The sequence below is a fragment of the Camelina sativa genome, chromosome 10 (assembly GCF_000633955.1).
Source record: "Camelina sativa cultivar DH55 chromosome 10, Cs, whole genome shotgun sequence".
NCBI lineage: Eukaryota > Viridiplantae > Streptophyta > Magnoliopsida > Brassicales > Brassicaceae > Camelina > Camelina sativa.
This window is the reverse complement of record NC_025694.1, coordinates 4552474-4573764: the sequence shown is the minus strand read 5'-3', so window position 1 is coordinate 4573764 and position 21291 is coordinate 4552474. Positions and strand designations below refer to the sequence as shown.

The window sequence follows — 21291 nt, the reverse complement described above, 5'->3', positions numbered from 1 at the left end:
CGGATAAATTCCATTTTCCACATTTAGTTACTATCACTTTTGCATTAGAGTTTTAGTCAACTCAAATTGGACTTTAATTTTAAACAAAATTTATACATAATCATACAATGTGATTTGATTTCATTCTTCTTGTGTTTGGAAATTTAGATTTTACCTTTTAGCTAGGATGATCTTATTTCTTACTCAAAACAAAATCTATCTACACATGTTTATTCTATTGTACTTGTGTCTTGAAATGAGAGTTACACGTAACGAATGGCTAAGATTTGGTCAAAGGCTGCAAGGGTTGGCTTTGAATGGAAGTGTTGTCAGAGACTCAGACATTCCTCCATCTATGTCTATTTTTCTCTTGCCTCCCTCTTCTTATTTTACGTAGTTTCCCTATCTTTAATACCACTTGTACTGTTTTTTTTCATACTGGTCACGTTTTCACTTTTACAATTTCTTGTCCCAATATTTTTTTAAAGTACGATAAACAAAACAACAAAGGAGAGACATTGTCTTGTTTTTGGACAAGTATGCTTTTAATTTCTGACACGATTCTGTGTGCTTTGGACTTCGTCAGCTTCAGATTTTGACCAAAATTTATTAGCAAATGGTGTAAAATAATGATTCAGTTTAATTTATTGATTTTGCTTTATAACAGTGATGATTATTTATTTGAATGGCCCCGTAATATCCGCCATATTAAATGGGGCAATTACAGGTATGTTAATTAATAACTACGTTGTAGTTAACTGTTTCTACAAAAGAATCTAACTGATCCGCTTAGAGGTCCCTAGTAGAGAGGGTAATAGCTAACCTAGTAACAAAGAAGAAGCTAACCTTATTTGTTGTTAGTTTTATGCTAATATTCAACGATTATATTAGTGAAAGATGCCATTTTAGCTTTTTGCTAATCAAAACCTTGTACGTTTTATTTGCATGGTTAGCTTTTAAGACATTGAGCTTGGTCCAAAAGAGAGAAAAGAAAGTATCTTGAGTCAACAAAGGCATGAGAGTTCTGTGTGGGAGTTTGAGCTCTTAATTCTTAATCATTAAATCCACCATTCAAAAAAAAAAAATGCAAGTAAAAGGGTGAAGAGACTTGTGTAATTCCTTACTGCTTTTTGTTTTTCATATCTAATTTTTTTGAAGATTTATCTACTAAGATAAAAGATAATCATAACGTAGCTTACCATATTGAAGATTCCTATTTCACAAATCAGAATAGACTCAAAGCCCAACGGGCTTCTTTTGTCTTTTTTGTAGGTTTGTTTATTGTGTACATGACAAAGTACTGGTGAGAGAGCATTTGCTCTTTCTCAATTCTTTCACCAACAATTCAACAAAAAAATGTCATGATGAGTGACAAAAAAATGGCCTATGTTTCTCATATATGTATATATGGAAGTAATGAAAGCTGAAGAATGGTTTGTGTGATAGAAGCAGAGAGCTCAAGTGGAGGGTTTCAATGGTGGATACTACTCAGTGACGTTTCATCTCCTGGAAAATGTTGGAAACTCTTGGAGACAGTCTTGGAAGGAACTTGAACAGCTGCATTAAACGAAAAACAGTTTATGAGCAAAGAAGAAGAACGAAAGGAGAGACACAGAAATCAAAAGAGGATGTAAAAGGAGAAAAGATACCCAGAGCTTAACACAAGCGTCCATAATAACGGGAACTAGGCAGATAAAGATGGTAATAGTAGATTGCTCAACTTCAAGACCATAATGTTCCATTATTATCTCTAACAATGTCTCCCATCCAGATTCAGAATGGTACCTATAAAGACAAGCATGAAGTTATATAGCTTCTTTTCACAACGAGCTATCTACAGAGCCAATCTACCGCTACTATAGGGTTATTGGGAGAGTAACAAGTCTGAATTTAACGTTTGATATAAGCTTCATTTCTGGTGTTTGCTCTTAACAAAAGCAAAAATTTGGACATTTACCCCAAGAAAATGTCAGTGATCAGGATGATGAGAAATGCCTTTCCCGTGTCTGATATGTTGTTTATGATTTTATATCCCGTAAATTTCAACAAGGCTACCTGAGAAAAGTCCATGAAGTAACCATAAAAACGATGTTAAGAAAATGGGTTTAACAGCTAGCAGCTTCATAGGAAACTTAGAATGCCATTTTAAATGGGCGTTAAATCATGGTGGAAAAGGAAAACTTACTCTACCCTGATTGGCGTACAAAAGAACAAACAAGGAGATTCCAAACACCATATCAGACCATATGTTGGCAAATGCTTTCCGGTTCTCTAATCTCCACTCATCTCGCAGCTCCAAACTGTTAAAGAAACCGAAGGGAGGAACACATAAAAGAAACACAGTGAGTCTATGCGTGGAGATTAACTATCTGGTACAAGATCAAGATCAAGATGAGTCTTACGCTTTACCCCGCATCTCCCACCATAACTCATCGTCAGAAAGAGGCGGAGATTTGCCAATCTCAACTTCAAGACGGTACCTAGCTTTTTCTCTATTAAGGTCCTTTACCATCTCTAGCTTCTGATTTCGTCTCACATCAAGAGTCTGGGCAGCAAGTGGTACAGTCTTCACATATCTATGAGTAAAGGCACAGACTAAATAATCAAACTGGGGACTAACACAACGTAGAGACATAATCTGGAGAAATTAACAGCAAGAATAAAGAAATCACCTGTCTAAGAAGGGCATAAGGACATAATCATGGGCCAAAAAGTCTAATGCCCATGGAATGAGGACTAATACCGCCAAAAACTTTGCCTGTAAAGAGTTACAATGTCAATGAGCATTGATCAGTCATCTAGAAGAAAAGTTACAATCACACAGACTAAGAATCATGTAAAAGATCAATTAAAGGAACAAGATCAATACAAAGAAACAATGTAACTTCATAACTCACCGATTTAGAAGATGCATAACGAAAGACACGGTCTTCGTATAGAATATCTTCCTCTTCTGCTCCCAAAACCATATCCCTCACCATCTTAACCAACCCTCCGTCTGGAATCCTCAATTCATCGAGCTCAAAATTGTCATCAATTCCCTCACTAACAGCAGAGTCTCGGGTCCAAGACTCAACTAAAGTATCATCAGAATCCACAATCCAATCCTCCCATCTCTTCTTGCTCACACTACCATTACTACCTACATCAACATTACCAACAATCTCCTCCTGACCTTCCCGTAGCTCCACAATAGCCTCAGCTCGTCTCTTCCAAGTCTCAAATTTCTCTTCATCAGACATCTCATCATCCTTAGCAACCTCAGATGCCTCATCAATAATGTCGTCGCCCCTCAAACCAAGCCAATTCCCATCATCGTCAAAGAAAAACTTCTGCCACCAGCTTCTTCTCCTCCTCCTATTATTATTCTCCGCACTGGGAACAAACCTCCAAAGCCTCTTTCTTCTCTTATTACCACACAACGAAATCGGTTCACAGGACTTATAACGAAGAGAAGATGATGATGATGATTCAGGAACTGGGTTTTGGCTATTGAGGGATAAGCAGTGGCATAAGACCATTGACGAGCTCATCAAGGACATGAATCAAACCCAACATCGTTCGTACTGTAAATTTCAAGGAAACAACAAAACAGATTCTTCAAGACAAACCCGCATATTTTTTGTTTCTTTTGTAAAAATTCAACAACTTTAACAAAGCCCTAATCACGGAATTCAGATAAGTATTAGGGTTTTGCCTAGAAAGTTACCAAAAACGAGAAGAAGAAGCAGACCCCAGATGCGAGAGGAAGCGGATGATGATGGACCATATGATAGATAAAAGCCACTCTCTCTTTTTTTTCTTTTTTTTGTTATCTTCTTCAAATGCAAAAATATCTCTTATCCATATCAGATTGAAATTATTACATACCAAAAATTATTTCTTTTGGCTAAAATTGTTTTTTAGGCGTTTTTAATTCGCTAAAATTATATTACTGTATTTTTTTTCAATTTAAGTAATAAATATCTCACTCATTGGGTGTAGCTCTTTTTTTTTTGTTTGAGGCATTTTAACTTTCGTGCAATAACAAGGTAAATGGATAACATATCATGGCCTAGCTCTTAATGTCACCACAGACCTGACACCATTCAACTGGATAGTTCCATCTGGGATTAGAGACAGATAAGTTGGAAGCAAAAAGGGCTTGCTTGAAGATGGAGAACTCGGAAAGCTCGATGGTTTGAGGTTGATTGATGTAGTTCACGAGTCTTTACTAAAGGAATTCTCTGAAGTTTTCCAGCTTCGAATTGAAAAGCAAATAGTTCCAGATCCTAATATTCTGTAAGCTGAGCTTTTCAAACCGATGAGGTGCAATCTCTAAAACATTCTTGTAAGTCTTAAAATAAAAAAAGTTGTCATTGGCTGTTTGTGACATTGCCATCGTCTGCTTCTTGTAGATGTTTGTGAAAGATTAGTCACTCTAAAAAAAAAAAAAAAGATTAGTCTCTCTACTTCTCTTTTGCACCATAATATTTATGAGACGGTTTGAAAAAACGAGTGTTTGCGTGGAGATGCATGGAACCAATGCCGGTTCGACATTTTTTAATGCCCGATGCAAATTAATAAATTACGCCTTAAAATTTTTTTTTTGCACACTCATAAACAATACTATTGAAAATCAATTGTATGAATTTAGTAACTATGAAACGATATTGATTAATCAAAGATTTTTTTTCAGTCTTTTAATCAAAGTCCTGCCTTAAGGTACATATTCCTTAACACTTTGATTTCGTTTTTTCAAAGTAAATAAAGTTTTCCATGGAAGTTGTTTAGGGTTTTCTTAAAAAATGAAAATCTTACTAAACAAAGTTATTAACAAGATATTAATTTCACATTTTATTAATTTAAAGAATTAAATCCCACAAAATATGTTGAAAAGAAAGCCCAACAAAATAATTTATAAGAAAAGCTTAGAATTTTTATTTAATATAAAAAACTTGTGAAAAAAAAACATTAAAAACCTTTAAAATTTTTCCTAAAATAAGCCTTTAAATTGCTATGCCCTAATCAATGGCTTCATTAGATTGTGTCATGGGCCGACCCTGCATGGAACCCAAGGCAAGGAAACTGCTCACAAAGTGTGATAAAAAGCCTGAAAGAAACCCATAAGCCAAAGGTTTTGGAAGAAGGGTCTAAGACATTGCTAGTTTCTGAAGACATTTTTTGTCCTGCTTTAGTGTCTCTTTGGTAATGAATTGAATAGACATAGTAGTTGCGAAACCAAATTGGTTACTTGCTAGGATTTCATCCTTTGAGCCCCTTTAGAAGATACATAAGTATCAGTTTTGTGTCTGAAATATTTTCGTCAAGCATTCAATATTCTAAAATTCGGTGTATGCAGCCCTGTAGGTGCCACCAAATTGTTGTACGGTGCTTGGCCGCGGCGATTTTGGCTAGACGTAGGAAAAATTCGGTCAACCTTACATAATCTGATAAAATCTTCGAGTTTTAGATAGGATTCAATATAATTATTTAAAACAAAAATTATGGTGGAAAAATGAAAGAAAATCAAAAAAATGGTGGAAAAGTGAAAATCTGCGCCGAATATGCCTTTATTGGTTTAAAGCATGCTTAGTTAAAAAAAGGATAGTAAGACAATTTGAACTTATGACCTTGGTTATCATAAAGTGACATCAACCCACTTGCCACATTTCTTTATGTACATATTTTAGTAAAATTGTTTAAATATATCTATTTTATAATATAAAATTCTTTTTTAATATTTCTGTCTATGCCTCGCCTATACTCCCGTATATACGGTTAGGCGCTAGGCGTTCATCAACTGCATAGCAAGTGCGTATGCGTTTTCGTGTATGCTTCATTTAGTCATTTGCTGTAATTGAAGGCCAAGTCAATTCGTAAAAGAGAGAGGTAGCAATTACACTAATCAAATCATGATGAATTCAAATCATGATATTTCTAATTAAATGAGTTTGCTCAGTTAATTTCCATAACTACCTGATATATACTAAGATGTGTTTACATGCCCTTTTGTAGGTTCCACAAGTTACTAATTTGCTGATGTGCTTTTCTGTTCATTTAGGTGGTAGTAGAAGATTCTCAAATTGAAGTTACAAGATTATGTTGTAGTGCATTGTGCAGTTAAGTATATAATTATGTAATTGAGATTATATGATCCTAGTTAATGTAGAGAAGAAGATTTGCAAACCATTTCAGCTTTCCTTCCTCTCTTTCCCTTTTCTCCAATTTAATTTTTCTTTCCATTTCAATGTCCTTAAGCTTGGTTCCTCAGATCATAAGAATACAACAAGTAGTTACAGTTCCAAATGTTTTTATCAAGGGATGTTGATCTAATAGATGCTTTCACGCGTTTATGGTTAACACATAAAGGAAAAAATATTAGAACTTTAGCTAGCCTTGGATTGATCGAATGATATCTTCAGAAATTGAGGTGATTCGTACGCGTGTCTCAATTTGGGAAAAAACGGACATCTGACTTTTAATAAATTGTAAGTTTTTCTGCTCCTTTTCACTTTTTTTTTGCGGTGTCTCTCCTTTAAGAAACGTATGCTTGACAACAAATTGGCTTTTACCTTGTTAGTCGATCTCCGCAAATGCGACTCACGAGGATTCTACAATGCTGGCATAATCGCAGTTTATGCACTGCCACGTGCTGTTGATAAACATTCGTGCCTCTCCATTTCACCTCCACCTGCTCCATAGTTCAAAACAATTGTTCTCTCTGCTTTTGATACCCTTACTTTTCAGTCTCCATAGTTCTTATACTTGTGCATAAAATTGTAAAACACTACTCTAGAAATTTTGCTTTTGTTAGGGAAATAATGCCATCCTCTCCTCCTAAAGCTCCTTTTCTTAGGTCTTTACCCAAAGAAACTCATGAAGATCAAAGATTTAAATGCTATAAGGGTGTCCGAAAGAGGGCGTGGGGCAAGTGGGTGTCAGAGATCAGAGTTCCAAAGACTGGAAAACGCATTTGGCTAGGTTCATATGATGCACCAGAGATGGCAGCTCGAGCCTATGATGCTGCTTTGTTCTGCATTAAGGGTGAGAAGGGAGTTTTCAATTTTCCCACGGACAAAAAGCCGCAGCTTCCAGAAGGTTATGTCCGACCTCTTTCCAAGCAAGAAATACAAACAATATCAACAAACTATGCTTACTCAGTTGTGCATGTACCTTCCCATGCCACCACACTCACGGTAACATCCCAGGTTCCATCTGAAGTTTCTGTGTCCCCTGATGTATCTGCTTCTACTGAGATTACAAAGGTAGTCAATGAATATTATCTTCCAACCGATGCAACTGCTGAATCAATATTCTCAGTAGAAGACTTACAACTGGACAATTTCCTCATGATGGACATTGATTGGATAAACAATCTAGTATGATGTGTAATGCTAGTTGCAGTTACATTTAGCTTTATATGGTTTAACTACCAGTTACTTGTATCTTTAGTCACTGTTTGTAAGGGTATACTTGCATCCGTGTCTCTGCACTTGTTTCATTTAGCATGCAGTTTATTGTTCTTGTTTTGCATGTGTTCTCTTCTTTTCTTCCTCTGTTGGACCTCATTAGATGTTGAATATGAATGAAATGATTAGGAATTGCATGTTTGAAGCATATTTTTCTTTATCGTTCCAACATGATTTGCCTCCTTTTTTGTACATCTCTAATTATGAACCTCTACACAAACCATACAATATCACTAAGATTTTAAATTTGTGGATATGATACAACATTATAGCCGCATATACTTATGCTAGGCTACCATGTTTATTTTTATGGCTTCAAATACATCCCCCATCATGCTTCAAGCAACCAACTTGTTACTTATGGGTGTCGGTCTTGAACCAAGACCTTCATCTAAACAACATCGTGAACGGGGAAAATCTCAAATATTGGTCATCATGGCTTCTCTTGAAAGTAATAAGATAAAGCAAGTAACTTGCAAGTGAATGGGTTTGATTGGTAAACACAAATAAAGCGCTACAAGTTGTACAACTTTGAATTTTACCAATCACAAAAGCTTACTAAAAATTTAATTAAAAACTTTACTCCCAACTTTTTTTGTACAACTTTCATATAGAGCTTTTTTATTACAATTTTGAACTATTTCCTAACAGCTTACACCTCCAACTTACAATTTTTCTGTATAGCTTTGGATAAGTTACCAATCAGACCCAATTATTTTTTAGCAAGTACTCAGAATTACAAGTAGTCGTGTTCAACAAGCCTAAGCGCAAGTACCAAATTTTATTACTTGTACAAGGGAAGTCAACTAATCAAGTAACAAGTATCTCTAAAATATCAAGTGCCCGCCTTGTGCCCACCGCTAACTATGAGTGTTCACGAGGATGTTAAATTGCTTCACTGTCTTAGTAATAAACATATTATACTTGTGCTCAACAACGTCAACAAGCACCCATGGCCTAATGGATAAGGCGCTTGACTTCTAATCAAGCGATTGTGGGTTCGAGTCCCACTGGGTGTGTAAATATTTTTATTTTTTTCCATCATCCCTATATTCAATTTTTTTTCCCGAAGCCCAATAAAGTTAAAAGATAGTGGGCTAGTAATGGGTCGAGAAATTGTTTGTTTTTCTATCATCCCTATATTCAAATTTTTTTTTCCGAAGCCCAATAAAGTAAAAAAGATAGTAATGGGTCGAGAAATTGAGACAGAAGCACGTGGGGATCACGTGCATTGACGTCGAGGTGGCTGGGCTGTACCGGTGGATCTCGAATTCATCCCCTCCCTTCTCCCTTTCTCTTTTGGCTTCTCCAAGGAGAAGAAAACTGTCGGGGAGAGACGAAGGCCACAATCATCATCGCCAGTTGTTCTAACTCTTCGAGATATTCAAAATCGTCCAGATCAAGAGGGAATCATCAGGCAAGTGGGCGATTCTCGAGATCCCGAGTCAAACCATATTCTGGTTTCTTTTAAAGTCTTCTCCTCCTCCCTCAGGTTCTGATGGAATCGATTGTTTTGATTTTTTTGCAGCGGTTTCGGTAGTGTTGGTAGTGGGAACGTTGTGATATTAGGATATGGCGCAGGAGCAGGAAGGAGCGGTGGTTGAGAGCGGTGAGCCGAATGATTCCGCCGCCGCTGCCGTGGCCGCGACTGTAACCGCCGATAGCGTGAAGAAGAAGCAAAAGGGGTTCTTTTCGCGTTTGTGGAATGGGATATTTAAGGTTAGAGGCGATGATTTCGAGAAGAGGCTTCAATACATCTCAAAGGAAGAAGCCTCTGTTTTATCAAGGATGAAGCGTAGATCGATTACGTGGAGGAAACTCACGAGAAATCTCATTGTTTCCTCTGTATTATTCGAGGTCAGCAGCACTATTGGATTAATGTATTTTGAATTGTTTTGTAGTTAGTGTGTGGTGAAATAGATTGCGATAATGTGGTAAAATATGTTTCCTTTTTAGATAATTGCTGTGGGTTATGCCATCTTGACAACCAGAACGGAAGATTTGGATTGGAGAATGAGGAGTTTCAGGATCTTGCCAATGTTTCTCTTACCTGCTCTCTCTGCTCTTGCTTTATTCCTCTATCGCCAGCTTCTCAAAGATGTGTGAGTCTTGTGTTTTATATGCTCATTTCATGGGTTTATATTTTGGTGTTTTTCTCGTAGCTTCAGTGTTTTTTTTATTGTCTCTCTGTGTCAAAATGGTTGTGTAGTTGACCGCAGAGATCAAAAGACCTTGGAAAAGCTTCGAGCAGAAAGGTTGGCTAAGATTAATGAGCTTAAAGAAAGGACCAATTATTATACTACACAACAACTTATTCAGGTGATGTACTAGTCTTGTTTTGAACATAGATAATTTGTGATACTGGCTATTATGATAGTGAGTGACTATGTCTTAGAAGATTCTTGTCCATATTTTTGGGAATATAGTGATTATGAATAAGTTAAAATCTTAGTATGCCAATTGGAATTCATTGTATTTAATGCCGCGATAACATGCATCCATGCCTGTATATAGGAATATAAATACATAAAGTAGTTATTCAAAAAGTATGTCTTGTAGGCATGGCATATCCGTACAATATGTTCAATAACTCGAAAGAAAGATCAATTCTTGCCACTGTGACTTGAAGAGGTTGGAGCTGGTGTTAACATACGCGTTTTGGTGCAGAGATATGACCCGGACCCAGCTGCAAAGGCAGCTGCTGCAACTGTCCTGGCATCCAAATTGGGTGCCGATTCAGGCTTGAAAGTATACTTAGGAGATGAATCCCAACACGATCCATCCTCGGGCAAGAGCAATGACATGGAGGTTAACCAATCACGTGGGCTGAGGAATCGAAGACAACCGAATACTAAAACCCACGGTTCTGGGAGCACTTCAACACATCATTCTGATGATGAGTCTCACCATTCCGGAACAACCGAGAGATTTCCAGGCACCACAGAGCAAAACCAGCAGATGTTGGTTGAACATTACAATCCTCAGGGATATGCTGCTCCTGATGGCAGTTGGATCTCACGCGTTGCGGCTCTACTCGTGGGCGAAGATCCCACACAATCATTTGCACTCATTTGTGGGAATTGTCATATGCATAACGGTGAACAAATCTTTAAGCATCATTGTTTCACCTGAGTCTTATATTATATACTCGTTCTAACATAATTTTGCAATGTGTTTTATAATTGCGCAGGACTTGCTCGGAAAGAGGATTTCGCATACATTACATACTATTGCCCTCATTGTAACGCTCTGAACAAACCGAAGAATTCAGAGGAGAACACACTTCTTCCTGCTGTTTCTGCTTCACCGATCACAGACTCTCTGCCATTGATTGAAACCAGCGAAGTGGTTAATAGCAGCAGCTCGAGTAGTGAACGTGGAATTAGCCCCACTCCAGAAATAAAAGAGGAAGCTGCAATTACTGAGACCGGGACACCAAGCTGAGGAAGACCCAGTGAGCTAAAGAAGAAGGCTTTCTTGTGTTGGTGTGCTACAGAAAAGAGATTGTGTGTGCGTGTGTTTTGTGGATGTGAGTACTCGTTCAGGTAAATTTATGCTATGATTTGCTAATATCTTAAGGAGCTTACAGTTTTGGTTCTGGTCTGTTTCTATACAACAAGACTATAGGGTTTTGGTGGGTAAATATGCGATTTTAATGTCGTAGACGATGATTGTTATACGTTTTTTTTTGGGGTTTATATACTTTTAATTCTCTTTACCTTCATATATCTTTTCTGTTTTTGTTATTGTATTCCTCTTGAATCTGGATCACTTTCGATTTTAATACTACGAGCCTAAAGTTTCCTCGTTAGTTTATTTTCTTCAAAATTGAATAAAGTTATGGACTGTGTTTTTATACCCAACTCTGCTTTTCACGTGTTTTTTGTATTTTACGAGTTCATGATGATATGAATATGACTTTTGCAAGAAACTGCATTTGCAAGGGTATAACTTTTTATCTTTCTTTTGTAATCAATTATCAAATTTAAAGACTTCAACCATATTTAAACCAGTTAAAAGAGAAGCTTTCCGCCATAAAGTTGAGCTGATCAAGAAAAATACAAAGAGAGGGAACAATAAAATATTCCAAGGTGAAGACCATTAGCCCCAAGAAATATTATCCTCTGTCTCCTCCACTTGCAAAGGCCATCTGCTTTATAGTAATGAAGAAACTCAAGAAGATAAAATTTGCTAAGTGTAGAGAAACATGAGCTATGGAAATAGAAACTGCTCTTTCTTCTTGAATCTCTTCACGTTGCTACTTTTGCTGTTTTGTTATTCTGCAGATCTTGCTGCTTCAACCACTTGTCAAAGTGAATGTGGAAGAGTCTCTATCCGATACCCTTTCGGAATTGGAAAAGGTTGCTATCTCGAGAAGTATTACGAAATTGAATGTCGTCGTAATACAACTTCAAGAAAGCCTGTCCCTTTCCTTTCTGCAATTGGCAAAGAAGTTGTTAGTATCTCTCCTCCATCTGAAGAACGTTATTTTAGTTTCGTATCATCTGATGAAGATCTTCATCAATCATTTGGGTTAGTTCGTGTCAAATTCCCGATTACATCCACAGGATGTTTCAGCGATGGAAACGACGAGTCTGGGGGATCAACGATGAACTTCACCGGTACCCCTTTCTTCATTGACAGCACAAACAGCCTCATAGCGGTTGGTTGCAACAGCAAAGTCTCGTTGATGTATATAAAGCCAAACATGGTAGGATGTGAGTTGAGTTGCAATACAAGCAATGACTCGCATAGCAATAGCATCCCTTTTGTCGAAACGGGGTGCTCGAGCAGCGTTTTACCCTATTCTCAGGATCAAGATTGTACAGAAAAGAAACCAGAAGAAACAGGATGCAATGGTAACGGATGTTGCCAGGCAAGTCTACCAAACGAGCCTCAACAAGTTATTGGTATAAGAACAGAGAGCAACGATGGAAACTCGACGTCAAAAGTACAGTGTACAGTCGCCTTCTTAACGGATGGAATCTACACTTTGGCGAATGGGACCAAAACAGAACAGTTACTTTCTAAGCGATATGCTACGGTTAGCCTAGGATGGGTAATCCAGACGAAAAATAATACTTTCCTGAACTCTTTGGCCTGCAAAGACAGAGGATATAAGCAAAATACTACTTACTTAGTTGAGCCTGCAAGAAAGTGTACATGCGCCAGAAGCACTATATCTGAGATAAGTTATGTAAATTGTGGATGCACATATGGTTACAAAGGTAACCCATATATTAGTAACGGATGCAAAGGTCAGTATATGTTCCTTCCTTATGCTTTCTATTTTCTTTTTATGTGGACGCATCTTTTGAGCTTTACAAATCATCCCTAGATGTTATAATTTGTCAGTTATTTTTTTTCATCATTTGATTATAATACATCTTTTAAATTTAGATATTGATGAATGTAAAGACAAATCCCAATACTGTAAAGAGACAGACACTTGTGTGAATTACGAGGGAGGCTATCGCTGTGTGGGCGATAAGACTAAAGCAATAATGATAGGTAGGTCACTGATTTTTGAGCTTTTATAAAGCAAGTGAGGATCAAACTATAATATTCTTATACGGTTTTGCAGGGGCGGGTTCGGGTTTTGGGGTCTTAGTCCTAGTTGGTGGAGTATGGTGGTTGAGAAAGTTTTTAATAAAGAGAAGATTGACAAAGAGGAAGAAGAAGTTCTTCAAACGTAACGGGGGACTACTATTGCAACAAGAATTAAATACAAGAGAAGGAAATGTTGAAAAGACGAGAATCTTCAACTCGAGAGAGCTTGAGAAAGCCACCGAAAACTTCAGCGAAAACAGAGTTCTTGGACATGGGGGTCAAGGTACTGTGTACAAAGGTATGCTCGTAGATGGTAGAACCGTTGCAGTCAAGAAATCCAAAGTTATAGATGAAGACAAACTACAAGAGTTCATCAACGAGGTCGTAATTCTCTCTCAGATAAACCATAGACACGTCGTCAAACTTTTGGGATGTTGTCTTGAGACAGAAGTTCCAATTCTTGTTTACGAGTTTATCATCAACGGAAACCTCTTCCAGCATATTCATGAAGAAACTGATGATTACACTATGATTTGGGGAATGCGTCTACGCATTGCTGTGGATATGGCAGGAGCTCTTTCTTATCTTCATTCTGCTGCATCTTCTCCAATTTATCATAGAGATATCAAGTCAACAAACATACTACTAGACGAAAAGTACAGAGCCAAGGTGGCTGATTTCGGAACATCTAGGTCAGTAACCATTGATCAAACTCATTGGACAACGATTATTTCAGGTACGGTTGGGTATGTGGATCCAGAGTATTACCGGTCCAGCCAATATACTGAAAAGAGTGATGTTTATAGCTTTGGAGTGGTTCTAGCGGAACTTATTACTGGAAACAAGCCTGTGATAACGGTACAAAGCACTCAAGAGATAGTAGCCTTGGCAGAGCATTTCAGACTTGCCATGAAAGAGAAGAGACTCTTTGATATCATGGACGCTAGAATAAGAGATGACTGCAAACCGGAACAAGTAATGGCAGTAGCGAAGCTGGCGATGAAGTGTTTGAGCTCGAAAGGAAAGAAACGTCCGAATATGAGAGAAGTATTTACGGAGCTGGAAAAGATATGTACTTCTCCGGAGGATTCACAGGTGCAGAATCAGATTGACGAGGAGGAGGAAGAAGAAGAAGAAGAAGACGAAGTTGTGAAGATAATAAACAGAGGTGATTCTTGGAGCATTGGTGTTACTGCTCCGGCCGCCTATAGTACTGTGGCTTCAACTTCTCCTTCGGATGTTGAACCATTGTTTCCTCGTATCACATGGTGACACTCAATCAGATTGTGAATAAATTTGATGTATCATATTAGAACATATTGTGTAATAAATTTGTAACCCGAAGTCTTGAGTTTGTTGTAATAAAGAACACTGTATGCTTGTGTGTTTTTAGATTATTTTTTTGTAAATTAATCACGGAAGTTACTGTGTAGTCGAGAAACACACGTGGAAGAGCATTAACGTTATGTGTCTTCATCAGAGCACATCCATTTTAATGGCCGATAGAGTTTTATGGGTCATTGACGGAGAGAACTGATCTCCTCGTCACTAATTGTGTACACGACGATGATCGTGCAAGAGCGAAGCGATAAGTGTCTTTCTGTAGCACGAATTAATTTTTAAGATTTAGGGTTTCTTGACCCTTCATAGAGAAATGGATATTAATGGGATTACCAACGGATGGAGAACTTATGCAACTTCAGAATGCCATGGATCTTTCCTGGGTTTGCCAAGATCTTACCCTAACACCATCCTCAGGTCTTAAAACTTTCTTACTTTATCTTCTTTTTTTTTTTCTTTTTTTTTTGGTTTAGTGATTTGGTGATAGGTCAAAAACTCTGTTTTAGGGAGAGAATTCATATGGGGAATGTTCATAGTGGCAAAAGAGCTTTGGTGATTTCTAATTCAAAGAAAGCGAATCTCTCTGCTTCCTCAAAACAGAGAATCAAGCTACAGATTAATGGAGAAAAGGAGCTTACCTTCACTGAGTTCTTGAAACACCCATCTGGCATGGAGGCTGTAATCAACGCTAAGGCGCTGCAGAGTTATCGTCTAGTTGAGGATAGTGATGATACTTACAGGTTCTTTCTTTAACCCAAGATTATCAATGTTCATTGGAAACTGAAAGCTTCCCTAATACGTGTCTGGCTTTAAGGTCTTTCCATAGGTTTTAGGATCTTCATTGCTTTGATTGGTATATGTAAGCCTCTTTTAGGTTTCTAGGTGGAAACTGTTAAGAGAGGAAATGGTATGTCCGTAAGTATTAAGAATCCAAAGAGTGTATCTCTCAGTTCAGACATAGATTTTCCTGGTTGATATCCACATCACAGGCTTGTGAGATGTTTTCTCATCTGTTAGAAGATATATATGGAGATATGCTTTTATCTGGAAAGGGAGGTAGTAAATCTTTATCTTACAGTGCAGATGTACATTGCCAAAAGTTCAGTTAATGAGCTTTGAAGTTTATCCAGTACTGGTTTTGAGGGTCACTCCCACACAGGAAGATTGTACAGTCGAGCTGCTTTCCTGCAAGGTTGGATGAAGAAGACCCACTGTTCTGATTTATCTGATATTCTGTTGTTTTCTTTTTACTAACAAATGTTTTGAACCGCCGTCTTGCAGTTGGAGGGGTCAGAGTTGTTGGAGAGCCAAAGTGAAAGATTTTCAGGTAACTCTCGCCTTGTGAACAAAAGCATTTGAAAATATCACTTCAATTCTAATGTTTCTAAAGTAATACAAGTGTTTTCCCATTTCTGGTTCGCAGCAAATATGACAAACTGCATGACTTGGAACATGGAAGATCCAGACCCATTTTTGGAGGTTGACGTGAGATTGAATGTCACTCTAGAGGTAGTGTACTGCAGTTCAGTTTCTTTCATTCCCTCGTAACTTCATTCTTGTGCAGACTTATGTAGCCTTGATGACACTCTTGCGGTTTCTGTATATGAATAAGCTCTATTTCCGCTGTTCATCAAAATCCCCCTTTGTTCATGGCAGATCTCAACGCGACCATTCACTATGCTTCCTGTATCAGCTGTTGAGGCTCCTGGGAATCTGTAAGTGTATAATAACCTTCATCCTGCTTCTTGGCCAGAATTGTCGAGTAATGTTATATTTTGATCCGATGATTGCAGAGTAATACAGACTCTGGTAGATACACTCGTTCCCCTTCTGCTTCAGCAATTACTTCAAGATTACGTGGAATGGATTCAAAAACAGCAACAAAACTCCATAAACGCAACTTCGTAATCTATTGTTTTGTCAAACAGAAGATACAGGATTTGTTGTACTGTTTTGGCCGTTTGAGATGACAGCGTTTATTAGAGATAGCTCTGTATTTAAAGTTGAACAAAATTACTGCAAAAAGTACAAATTATAAGCTCAAAAGAGATTTGGTTCACTTGTAAACTTTGGCGGTTTGAGATGACAGGCGTGTGTATTGGAGATAACTCTGTATTAAAAATGCAATGAAAAAAAGTACCAACATTAATAAGGTCAAAAGAGATTTGATTCACTCGTAAACTTTGGTCTTTCTTGTGGCATAAAAATACAGCACAATAAGATTACATAACTTCTTCATCATCAGTCAAAATCTCTCTGATCCTAAAGGCCAACCCAGTACGAACGGCCATTGGTGTTATGCATCGGAGATGGAGTAGGTGAAGACACCGACCATTCATACCAAACCTGAAACCAAATATCAGAGGATCACTAATAGTTCTATAGACAAAGAGAAAGAGAATTAGTTGTGTGGAATCTTTATGGTTTCAACTTTTTTTTACCTTTGAGGAACCGCAACATCTCCAAAAGTGTACTTCTAATGGAGTATCAGGGTGAAGTTCCACAGGCTTCCTCAATGGGAAAAAGATTGGGAACCTGCCAGAAGGAACTGTTTATGTAAGAGATTCGATAGAAAAGAGCGAATCAACTGTTTCAAATGTTAAACACCTTTTATAAACATTAAGCCATACCAGCTGAACATGTTTGGTGTTGCTGTTGTAGGCTCAATCCCAAGATGGACATCTTTATAAAGGACAGAATCAAAATAGCCAGCGAATCCTGTTTTTGTTGAGTTATGTATGATCGCAGTAGATTTAGTCTCAGATAACGAAAAATGTAGATGAAAAATCCCATTAACGAGCAAAAAAGGCTAGAAAAAAGCGTACCATGCACCAAAGCTGAGCCAGAGTCGCTTGGTAGATTGAACTGAAGCTTCTTGTAGCGTTGGTTATTGGATTTTGTTGAGAAGTTTGGGTGAGTAAATGTGAAAACCTAATTAAAAACAAAACCAAATCTTTTGAGATAGAGAGATAGCACGACTTCCATAAATGTATGCAAAGAGAACTCCTTAAGCTATTAGACAATGCTGGAGACAGAGAGAGACTCACATCTTGGGAAGGAGCAAGTTTTGCTACGCTATGCAGCTTGACAACATAAGCAGTTTCAAAGTGCGCAAGATCTTTATGAGCCTTAACCTGCCAAATAGATGAAAAATTCTTAAGCTAATCTGAAAATTCTTGTGAATAAGAGCACATAGCAAATAGAAGAAGAACCTACGTCATTGTAAAGCTTCGAAGCTGTCACAGGCTGTATGAAACTTGTATACCTGAAAAAGTAATGATGATGTTCCTCCTCCAGTTAGAGAAACAAAAGAAAAGATGACTTTATTATGGAAATTCAACTGATCAAAGAGTACACATACGAGGATGGTATTGAAATCCCGTCTGGCTTCAAAAACCTTTGAGCTCCATCGAGACACTCAGGAGAAAGTTCATTGTCTCCAAAAGAACCCAGCAGTTCGCTAACCTGCAAAGAAGAGGCAAACGAGAATTAGATGAACTCTATTATGTCGGCATGAGTATTAGCTACAAAAATCTGCACATACTGACCAATATATCAGCTTGCTCAGTAGCATTCCAAAAACGCATGTCACAGGATATTATCGTAACAATGTCTTGCCATCCTTCCATCTTAACCAAATTCTGTCATAAAGGATAACAATACTCTGCGTTAATTAGAAATAACGATTAAAATTTAGCCATGGTTAACAGGTTAAATTAACTCGGTGCTGACAACTCACATGGAGTGTTACAACTGCATTAGGATTCTTTTCCACAGCATAAACTTTCAACTTCCGGCCAGTTTCTTCAGCTGCCTGGGAAAGGTAATCAATGAACACAATAGATTAAGGAGACAAATGAATTTCAAAGTCTCCTTGTAATCAGCATGGAATCGCATCAGGACGTTACCTGTAACGATGCCCTCACAAGGGGTCCTCTTCCTGCCCCCACAACCATCAAGACCTAAAAACTAAATCTTTAGTCCTACTGAAGTATTTCACAAGTATACCAGAAATAAAACTTATAAAATGAAATTGCCACTTCGTAACATGCGACATACAGTAGTCAACTCGGATGCTTTTTCATCAGGTACCCTGTCCACCAAGGCTTTCTCAACTGCTCTTTGATACTAACAACAAAAAGATGAACGAAAGTTAAAAGCATGTTTTAAAAACCAAACTACGCTAATACTTCGTATAATAATTAATTGTTCAACATGATTCATCCATCAGGCCACTCTCCTCTGCAAACCAAAGCAGAAATAGGAGAGGGGAACTCCACAGGGGTTAAGATTTAAGATGTAAGGCGAAAGGCGAAAAAAACTAGCATATGCAACATACTTGGATGTATTTAACAGAGTCTCTCTCAAACGTCTCATAGGTTTGAGCTTCGAGGTTGTCCATAAGAGGCTGTAATCATTAAGAAAAAAAGCAGTCGAGGCTCTTTACAATAAGAATAGCACATTTTCATTCAGGGTAAATTATTCTGAATTTCTGATGAGCGGACGGAACTCAGTATTTATGAAAGAGGCTAACCTGAAGGGGTGCCTGCAAAAAATCCCTGTAGCCCAGCTGTAAAAAGGGTATTATAACTGTCAGAATTGAGTTGTATCTGCCTGCTTACATCTAGTGATAAAAAACATAGAGGAACTGAGACAAAAGGATCGAACAAACAACCTCGATGCGTTCCTGCTCAGGAAGTGGTTCCATCTTTTGGAACAGATAAGCAACATAGTCCAAATATGTCCGCAGAGGATGTTTCTCTGTACCTGACAAACAATGCCCGTAATAAACTATTTAGCTCAAAACTTGGAATTTACTATGATTATAACCAATGCCCGTGAAAGACTGAGCTACGGAAAACAAGCCCAGAGGATAAAAGCTAACTGTTAGCGGAAAAGAGATTATACAGAAAAATTACCCTCCGTATTAGAATCATGAGACTTTTGAAGATTATGAACAGACTTTCCAGAAATTACAACCTGCATTACAAGATTGAATCCCAAGTTGAGTGGAATAGATCGATCTTGTGAATCAAAATAGGATTTGAATTTAGTGTTCAATATCACTGAAGGTGGGATGTTTATTACCTGGGCAGCATGATCAAAAAATCCTGCTATTAACTTTTGGTGGCGTTTTGACAAGCAAGGATAACCCCGAGCATTTGTTAGGAAAGACTGCAAACCCAAATTAGAAGCATTTTGTGATTCACAGGACTTCAAAGTCGAGTTATAAACAATTGCAACAATTGCGGCAAAAAGTCAGGCACTTACATCAGTGCTTACTATGGCTGCTCTCACAGACTCTCCCATCCAGCGTCCTAGTGAAGTTTCAGAGGGTAGCGTACTCCTAGATAAAGGAAATGGGGTTATGTTTGAAGAGTGGAAAAGAATTTGGGGTCCATATTAACAAAAATGATCAAGAGTCTCAACTCACAGAACATCAAGAGCAACAGACAGCTTACTGTCATGCTCACAAAGAAGACGAAACGAATTCCACAGCTTCCAGGAGTCCTTCTGCATAGAAGAGAGTATATATTAGAGCGATCCTAACACAAAGCCTACAAAACCGTGAAAAGATAGAAACATTCATTTGTATTTATAGGTTTCAAAGGCCTATTAACACAGGCAACATCAAGTGATCCCAAAGGCTCTGCACTAGAGAGTCCCTAAGAAATCTGAGAAGGCACAAAAAGTACGAACAATCTTAAGTTTGCATCATATTTGATCCTACGTCTTACCGGTCCCTCGGAGGTATCATCCATTGAATCACCATCAGACTTCACCAGTGGAACCCTCAACCATAACTTCAGTGCGGAATGACATATAAACAAAACAAAGAAAAAGCAATAAAATGTTAGAGCTTCACCGAAGGTGCTCTTGTAAAGAAAAGCCTCATGTTAAATAAAAGCTAGACCAACAGCAAGAAATTTGTAAATTACCTGCAAGGTAGTCAGTCCTTGTAAGATCTGGTTCACACATCTGGCGTAATTGGCACACGATTTCCCTTTCGGGGTGGGAAGAAGACATGCCTGTGACATATAACAGACATTAGCAACAGAAACTCTCCTCTAAAACTGCAAATAAAATCACTTTGCAGCCAAGAAAACAAAGAGACAAATAAGTTGTGAGTTAAATCCATAGATTTAGATGCACAAGCACCTGTAAGGAGAGATGAGTAGCCCAAGCTATTTCTTGCTTCAATGTGGTTTCTGAATCCATCCGCAAGACCTCATCTTCAGAATCCAGATCAATCCACGAACTAATTTTTCCTAGAGAATGAAAAAATTTACAACTAATATGAAAACCAATCGTTCATAACCAGCACAAGAGCACACAAAGGAAAAAGCAAAGATAATCATACCAACAACATGACTGCTCCATTGAGAAGGTGATAAGACTAAGTCAGAGCCAGAGACTGGAAGAACCTGAGTATCTACCCCATTTCCTTCCACCAAGCTAGGCCTATACGAAGGGTTCATCTGCAGTAAGAATAAGAGGTAAACTCTATTCCATTAAAGTTATAAAATTTCGAATCGCCAATGTCTACAGTAACAACAGGCAAGGACGAGAGATTCAGGAGGAAGAAAGAAACAAACCAGAGGAGCGAGGACATAGTCAAAACCGCCGGTGGAAATGTTGAAGTTGAGGAGATATGTAACATCGTCGGAGAAATCAGTTTCAACGCCGCAGTACCTGGACTCACTCCTTTCCCATCCTCCTCTCTCTCCGAGCGGCATCTCTTCGTCTCTCTTCTCTCTATTGAGCTCACAAGGAATTGAAAGGAAGTGAATCTTTGTTCTCGAGCCGACGACGACAAAGACGAAGAAAGGGTTTTTCACAGGGTTTAATTTTACTAATCTTGGGCTTTCTCATGGGCTTTTACAGATATGCTATACCTAGGCCCAGTTTTTTTACCACAAATCCCACCGTAAATTGGTTTTGATATAAAAGATCAGTCTAATTGGTTTTG

General features: G+C 37.9%; 5 protein-coding genes, 1 non-coding gene and 1 pseudogene across 7 annotated transcripts; 5 read left to right on the top strand and 2 right to left on the bottom strand.

Annotated features, from left to right (window-relative positions):
• LOC104717085 (chloroplast envelope membrane protein-like) lies at positions 1175–3800 on the bottom strand. The gene is made up of 8 exons (XM_010434606.2): positions 3689–3800; positions 2877–3545; positions 2652–2737; positions 2382–2555; positions 2165–2279; positions 1937–2034; positions 1629–1764; positions 1175–1536 (listed from the first exon to the last, which is right to left on the bottom strand). The coding sequence occupies exons 2-8, from the start codon at positions 3519–3521 to the stop codon at positions 1468–1470; spliced, it is 1323 nt and encodes a 440-aa protein (XP_010432908.1). The 5' UTR covers positions 3522–3545; positions 3689–3800; the 3' UTR covers positions 1175–1467.
• LOC104720042 (ethylene-responsive transcription factor ERF015-like) lies at positions 6524–7588 on the top strand. The gene has a single exon (XM_010438014.2). The coding sequence runs from the start codon at positions 6783–6785 to the stop codon at positions 7344–7346; it is 564 nt and encodes a 187-aa protein (XP_010436316.1). The 5' UTR covers positions 6524–6782; the 3' UTR covers positions 7347–7588.
• Positions 8377–8449, top strand: TRNAR-UCU. The gene has a single exon. It is a non-coding gene; the product is annotated as a tRNA-Arg (tRNA).
• Positions 8673–11241, top strand: LOC104717083 (annotated as a pseudogene).
• On the top strand, positions 11432–15420 carry LOC104717082 (wall-associated receptor kinase-like 18). Its single transcript, XM_010434605.2, has 5 exons — positions 11432–12688; positions 12831–12941; positions 13015–14738; positions 14828–15061; positions 15400–15420. The coding sequence occupies exons 1-3, from the start codon at positions 11638–11640 to the stop codon at positions 14250–14252; spliced, it is 2400 nt and encodes a 799-aa protein (XP_010432907.1). The 5' UTR covers positions 11432–11637; the 3' UTR covers positions 14253–14738; positions 14828–15061; positions 15400–15420.
• LOC104717080 lies at positions 14475–16380 on the top strand. Its single transcript, XM_010434602.1, has 7 exons — positions 14475–14738; positions 14828–15061; positions 15405–15513; positions 15603–15648; positions 15745–15830; positions 15978–16036; positions 16115–16380. The coding sequence occupies exons 1-7, from the start codon at positions 14635–14637 to the stop codon at positions 16227–16229; spliced, it is 753 nt and encodes a 250-aa protein (XP_010432904.1). The 5' UTR covers positions 14475–14634; the 3' UTR covers positions 16230–16380.
• On the bottom strand, positions 16452–21124 carry LOC104717081 (protein arginine N-methyltransferase 1.5-like). Of its 2 annotated transcripts, none has more exons than XM_010434603.2 (23): positions 20918–21124; positions 20683–20800; positions 20481–20590; positions 20261–20350; positions 20060–20125; positions 19756–19835; positions 19593–19668; positions 19410–19496; positions 19241–19301; positions 18997–19088; positions 18856–18891; positions 18661–18729; positions 18381–18449; positions 18230–18283; positions 18061–18135; positions 17870–17962; positions 17683–17786; positions 17538–17586; positions 17369–17455; positions 17147–17252; positions 16952–17039; positions 16763–16856; positions 16452–16667 (listed from the first exon to the last, which is right to left on the bottom strand). In XM_010434603.2, exons 1-23 carry the CDS (start codon positions 21056–21058, stop codon positions 16584–16586), a joined length of 1929 nt encoding a protein of 642 aa, XP_010432905.1. In that variant the 5' UTR covers positions 21059–21124; the 3' UTR covers positions 16452–16583. The 2 variants fall into 2 exon arrangements, with proteins under 2 accessions (XP_010432905.1, XP_010432906.1); XM_010434604.2 differs by having other exon boundaries at positions 18997–19082.